Below are 6868 nucleotides of genomic sequence, written 5' to 3'. Positions count from 1 at the left end.
AATTTATGTTCAAAAGCTTCAGAAACTTACCCTCATTCATATTTTTTGGTACTATGGGCCTTTGGCAGCGAAGATTGCGGCCCCACCCCTGGAAATGGGAGATTTTCTCCAAGGTTGGAGTCATTTCACAGTCGGTAAAACGGAACACATTATTTTCAGGATCCCAATGCGGAATCAAAGCTTTAATCACATCCCTCCTGGGCTTTATCGTAATCATGTGAACCAAATGTCCCAAGTATTTCTTTATCTGGTTTCGCTCATATTCCTTAAAGTCTCTCCACCAATCCCACAACAACTGTGGTATCTGATCGACAATCAGAAAATCTGGTATCCCTTCTGATCTGGGCCTCTTTTCAGACCTACCTCTTTCCCCACTCATGGTATGCCTGTCTAACCAGACACAGGGTTAGGATTTGATCATACATATTATTGACACATAAAAATTCCGATTTCTCAGGTTTTGACTCCATAAAAGAATATAAATAAATAAAAACTCAACTATGGGACTTTAAAAAATATTTTTGGATTTAGTAAAATTTTTTATTATTATTTTTTTTTTCTCTAAGGAAAGAATTGTAAATAGGGAATTAAGGAAAAAGAAAATATTTTTGATTTTTTTTTTTTTTTTGAAAATTGGGGCCGGAACCGATGAGGTTTGCCTACGTATCTCACATCCGGTGAGAATCAGACCCGCGTAGTTCGGTGAAAATCAACCCCCCCTTTGTTTTTTCTTTTAATGAAAATTAATCTTCAAAAACCATATGCGCTAGACTACATCATTTTTTCTCTGTTCGTTCAACTGTCTTATGCTAAAAGTCGGTCGACATGCAAGCCTCCCAAATAATGTAACAAGTAGCACATAACATGACATAATGGTCTCAACTAGGTACCTGTCCTAAAACAAAACTCGGCCCATGAGTCGACTACTGTTAAGTCAAATGCACATGATGCAAATAAAGCGCAACCTACTAGGGGTATTTATTGCTTGTGGCTTATTCTTCTAAATTTGTAAATCCTAAAGGAGATGGTATCTAGACCTGGCTTACTCAGGCGGACAACCCGAGCCGAGGAGCGTCAAGCATTACCAGTAGTAGAACAGCACTGGCTAGCTAACGGCTCTCCCGCCTAAACATGTGTGACTAAATCCTTCACAAGAAGCTGGTAGGCTAACTGGCTTTATCTCAAGACAGAAAATTTATGATGTTGGTAGGCAAACACAACATAACTAATTATCAGAAGACTCAGAGGGATGCGAGAGAAGATACAATTTATATGTACAGTTCAGCAATATCAAAACGGTAAAAACTCGACAAGTAACACATTAGACTCAAATAAATCACAATATATACAAAAATTAATAAAGCCAAATAAAGTCAATGTACAAGCTCGAATTCTTGAAGTTCCCCAGCAGAGTCGCCAGAGCTGTCACACCCCTTTTCTACCCCCCAAAAGATATATGTTATGGATTGTGGGTTAAAGAGTTTTTCCAATTAAAGTGACAAATTTGAATAGGAATTGTTTTATTTACAGAGTCGCCACTTGGAATTACTTTTTTGGGTGTTCCAAGTCACCTTTTATTTGAATCCCCATTCAAAGGATGATTGACTCTTTTCATGTTGGTCTGCGAAAACATAGTCCGGGAAAGGAATTCTGTTGACCGGGGAGAAGGTGTAAGGCATTCCCCGATTCCCGTGGTTCTAGCACGGTCGCTTTATTGACTAAAATTGGCTTGAATTAATTTTGGACAAACTGTGATTTATTGGTTTCCATATTTTATCTATGTCCGCTTTTATTATTAAAATATAAAATTATCTTTGAAACAAATCGCGTGTATGAATTCGTTTGATTTATTGTGCCAAAATTATGTCATGCATACGTGTACACAATTATTAACACTTTATTATTATCAAGATTGTTTGCTCAAAATCGCGCAAAAGCGTACTTTGATTTATTTTGGGAAATCGTAATTATGTCACGCGAACATATACATATTCAATAAAATACAACATTGATATTTTTTATTTTATTTTTTCAACCAAACCAATTCAAATCATTGAGGATAGATAATATAACCTTAATGGAACAGAATTACAACCACATAAACTTTTAGTGAACATATAAAATTATTTTTTTATTTTTAGTTGTATGCTCATAATTTAATGGAAGAAGATGAGGAGGAGAAAATTTGGACGTTTTGCTAAAAATGTTAAGATTTTTTTATTAGGGTCAAAATTTAAATGGTAGTCCTCCCGTGTCCATCCAGCGTAAAATTTATTCTTTAGCAAGATTTTGATGTGATAAAAGCAAGTCTAGATAGCTTCACTAACACTCTGTTATAGCAATTGGAAACACTCAATTAAAAGGATATATAAAGGAGAAAAGGGAGAAATTATGTATAGCAGAAAAAACAACCCAATAAGAATCCCCTCTGTCTCCCCTCCCATTGGTGGGGGATGGGCTAGGTATGTAATAAACTGAAAAATCTTCAGGCGTTGAAGCAAAATATCTTTTTTCTCTTTCAAATTTTTGTTTGGTAATACTTGGAAGCACATAAAAAGTCTAAGCCGTTCAAAGTGTCACACCCCTTTTCTACCCCCAAAAGATATATGTTATGGATTGTGGGTTAAAGAGTTTTTCCAATTAAAGTGACAAATTTAAATAGGAATTGTTTTATTTACAGAGTCGCCACTTGGAATTACTTTTTTGGGTGTTCCAAGTCACCTTTTATTTGAATCCCTATTCAAAGGATGATTGACTCTTTTCATGTTAGTGTGCGAAAACATAGTCCGGGAAAGGAATTCTGTTGACCGGGGAGAAGGTGTAAGGCATTCCCCGAGTCCCGTGGTTCTAGCACGGTCGCTTTATTGACTAAAATTGGCTTGAATTAATTTTGGACAAACTGTGATTTATTGGTTTCCATATTTTATCTATGTCCGCTTTTATTATTAAAATATAAAATTATCTTTGAAACAAATTGCGTGTGTGAATTCGTTTTATTTATTGTGCCAAAATTATGTCATGCATACGTGTACACAATTATTAACACTTTATTATTATCAAGATTGTTTGCTCAAAATCGTGCAAACGCATACTTTGATTTATTTTGGGAAATCGTAATCATGTCACGCGAACATATACATACTCACGATGAATTGTTATTAATCGCGCCTAAAGCAAGTTACGATGTTCATAAATTATTCTTTCTAAAAGTTTGGGATTATTATGAGGCCATGACTTATGAATCAAATATTATTGTGGGAGAGATGGTATGTGATTGTGATATTATTGGGTTGGACAAAGTCTATTTTGGACCATACTACTTTAAATCATAACTTAAGTGTAAAGTCCAACAATTCTCAATTTTAGAATCACTTCTCCATGGCCTACAAATCTTTATCTATGGCCCAATTCTAGTTTCAATCCATTTAGAAACTGAATCATGCTAAATTTCATACTCACAATCATAACTTACTCATACTAGGAGATAAAATTAAAGCAACCAAATTCTCATACTAAACTCAAGCAAGAAACGAGAATATGATGTTTACTAACACAAAAATATTTGATGTATTGAAACAAATTAGCTAGATTCAAAACGCTACAAAACTCATGTCGCGCAAACAACAACCTTCCAACGCATTAGGCAGCCAAACGACACAGATAAAATAAAATAAGTGAGCAATTCAAGATCAGTGTGCCCAAGCAGAAATCAGTAACTTGCAATTAAAGCAAGTATTATAAATATTTGAAATCATTAAAAAGAGACTAGATAAGGCTAAAAATGAACATCAAAGCTTTTCAATATATTGATAAGAGAACTTGTGCAGCAAATCGCTTATTAAGTGAATGAAATGTGAAACCAACACCGTCGACCTCGAACGGAACCTCACCGGCAACCTCAAAGCTCGGCCGAAACTTTTAGAGAAGTGGCTGATTTTGAGCTAGAGTTTGGTGTATTTTTACTGGTTTTTGGACTGATTCTTTGGCTGGAAAAATGGTTTTTTTTTCTTGCTGATTTTCGTCACCTTTTGGCTATTTTTGCAGCGATTTTTTTTTTGCTGGAAAAGGGCTGTTTTCAGGTATTTTTGGAGCCGTTTTTGGAGTGATTTTCGGCTGGAAAATGGCTTTTTTCTTGCTGATTTTCGTCCACTTTTGGCTATTTTTGCAGCGAATTTTTGCTGGAAAAGGGCCGTTCTTCAGGTATTTTTGGAGTGATTTTTGGCTATTTTTTCCTCCTACAAGCATGGGGGGACAAAAAGTAATGGGGGGACAAAGCATGGGGACAAGAATAATGGGGGGTTTAGACGTGGGGGACAAGGCATGGGGGACAAACAATAATGGGGGGACAAGACATGGGGGACAAAAATAAGGGGGGGACAAGACATGGGGGACCGGTATGGTGGGGACACGCGCGGAAAGACGGGAGCGGAAAATATTCAAACACGGTAAAAAATTAAGTGCTCACAGCATGCCCCTCTTTGCTTGGAAACATTAAAGGTTTTCAGGCAAAGATAAAGTGAGCCGTGTGACTAGATTTTGGTTTGGACTGCCTACATATCCTGGGTTATAAGAGAATCAGGTCGCGTGTAGTTCAAGGATAATGATGGAATGATGAGTTGGAGAGTCGAGTGAGGTTCCGTCGAGGCTCTGGTCCGTGGTCTTGCTATTACATTTGGTAAATATCCAAAGTCTTTATAAGCTAAATAGCCATAAGTTATAAGTTGGTCACCCCGAGCTTATGTGTTTTTAGCATATAAACATTTTTATTTTGAACAAAACTTTTACTAGTTTATCCTTAATAATATTTTTTAATTCACAAATATTTTTCTCAAAATAAATTTCTTAATTGTCTCTTCATTCCATTTTCGTTGTTCATCATTTTCTTTACAAAGAAACTTTTTAATTTATAATATTTTGTAAAGTTTTTAAGGGTATTTTAGTCATTGTAACAAAATAACAGTTTATCAACATTTTTCTATCAAACACATAAATTGTTTAGTATCAGTTTCATCACGTCTATCCAAACACGTAAATATTTATTTAAACAATTTATTATGTTTCTCACCGCTTCGGGCTTATCAACTATTTATAATAATATAATCCAAACGTACGGTCTGTAAATCTACTGCTCTAGTTCAGATCAGAGTCCAAAATTATGAGTACACCATTCTAAAATCAATCTTGTGCTTTCCGTATAGTGAGGTCGGTGTAACGCGGCGAAGTGTCACCTTCTGTTTAAGTTTCAGAATTTTCATCAGTTATATATAAGTCGTTTTCCATATATCTTAATCTCCTGCCGACCATTCACACACTTGTCTAATACTCTACGCTTCCTTGCTCACTCTTCTTACCCTAAAATTCTCAGCTCCATTTTTCAGTCGACACTTGCATTACTTCTGGAGTATTCGCTTTTCCTATATAAGTGGCTACACTCTTGTTAACGAATTCCACCATCACAAAGATCAAGCTTATTCAAGTCTATTAAACAAAGATATAGTGTGGTTTTTCTTAATCTTCTTTACGTTCAGCATCTTGATAAGGTAAAGAAATGGCACAACATGGTACAAGCCAAAACCAAATGCAGCTAGTTGATGAACATGGCAACCGTGTTCATGAAATGGGGGGCACTGGTACTCAAGGCACTGCTATGGGGTTCGCCCCTGCTGCTACAGGAACTCATGATGCTATGAAGAAAGAGCACGAGCATCACCATGATGAGGGGCAACAACAACTTCGTCGTTCTGGCAGCTCTAGTTCCAGCTCTGTAAGTTCTCTCTAAATCCTAAGGTCTATGTATTCCCTTCGTTTCATTTTATATAACAACATTTGACTGACACAAAGTTTGCAAAAGAAATAAAAACTCTAGACACATATCAAAGGTATATCTTTAGAACTTTTGTTTTAAACATGGAATGGAATGACATTTCTATGATTATAAGTTCATGTCATTCAGGATATAATAAGAAGCTTAATTAAAGTTTAAAATAGAAACATGTAATTCTTTTTGGAATTAACTAAAATATTTCCTTTACCCCATTTATTGACTTGAATAATATTGTGGCGATGCAGTCGGAGGATGATGGGGAAGGTGGGAGGAGGAAGAAGAAGGGAATAAAGGAGAAGATAAAGGAGACATTAACTACTGATGACAAGAAGGAATTAGGTGATCATCAACAGACTGCACAAACTACTACTACTGCTGCTGCTGCTGATCATACTGAAGGAGGAGAGAAGAAGGGAATGATGGAGAAAATCAAGGACAAGATCCCTGGGATGCATTGATGTCTCAATTACATCGATCTTTATCATCATCTTGGAGATCTGCAGGTGGAACGATTCGAGTCGTCTATGAAGTCCTTCTTTTTTATGCGTGCGCTGAGTGTGAGTGAACGTTCATTACGAGTGTGTTGTTCAAGTCGAGTGATAGTCGAGTGATACATATATAGCTAGTCATAAAGCATGGTGTTCCCACTTTTCTGTATATACAACAAGGCCATGCCCTGCTTCCTTAAGAAGCAAGCAAGTTGCTATTCTTTCCTGCTTCCTGTCATGGATGGGGATGGCAATTGCGTTTGTATCTCTCGTGTTCTGTGGTATGTTTGCCTATGCCTAATACAATGCGGTTTTGGAAATAAATTTATACTCCATGAATTATCTTTAATGTTATTTGATTAATTATATTACGGTCCAGCTGCAAGCACATTAGATATACATGTCAATAATCATTAGTATTGCGTACAAAAAAGGTGTAGTAGATAGTGTATGGATCAAAATCCATCTTTAATCGAAATGATATTGGTAAAATATTCATGGGATGCCACGCGTAGAAGTAGTCTAATCATCAACGAAGGTTGTGGTCGAAGAGTCA

General features: G+C 36.2%; 1 protein-coding gene across 1 annotated transcript; it reads left to right on the top strand.

Annotated features, from left to right (window-relative positions):
* Positions 1 to 5349: 5349 nt before the first annotated feature.
* LOC142171545 (uncharacterized) lies at positions 5350 to 6636 on the top strand. Its single transcript, XM_075234288.1, has 2 exons — positions 5350 to 5764; positions 6070 to 6636. The coding sequence occupies exons 1-2, from the start codon at positions 5549 to 5551 to the stop codon at positions 6280 to 6282; spliced, it is 429 nt and encodes a 142-aa protein (XP_075090389.1). The 5' UTR covers positions 5350 to 5548; the 3' UTR covers positions 6283 to 6636.
* Positions 6637 to 6868: the final 232 nt, after the last annotated feature.

Source organism: Nicotiana tabacum, chromosome 17 (assembly GCF_000715075.1).
Source record: "Nicotiana tabacum cultivar K326 chromosome 17, ASM71507v2, whole genome shotgun sequence".
Taxonomy (NCBI): Eukaryota; Viridiplantae; Streptophyta; class Magnoliopsida; order Solanales; family Solanaceae; genus Nicotiana; species Nicotiana tabacum.
Note: the sequence above shows the minus strand (reverse complement) of the source record. Positions and strands in the feature narration are given on the sequence as shown.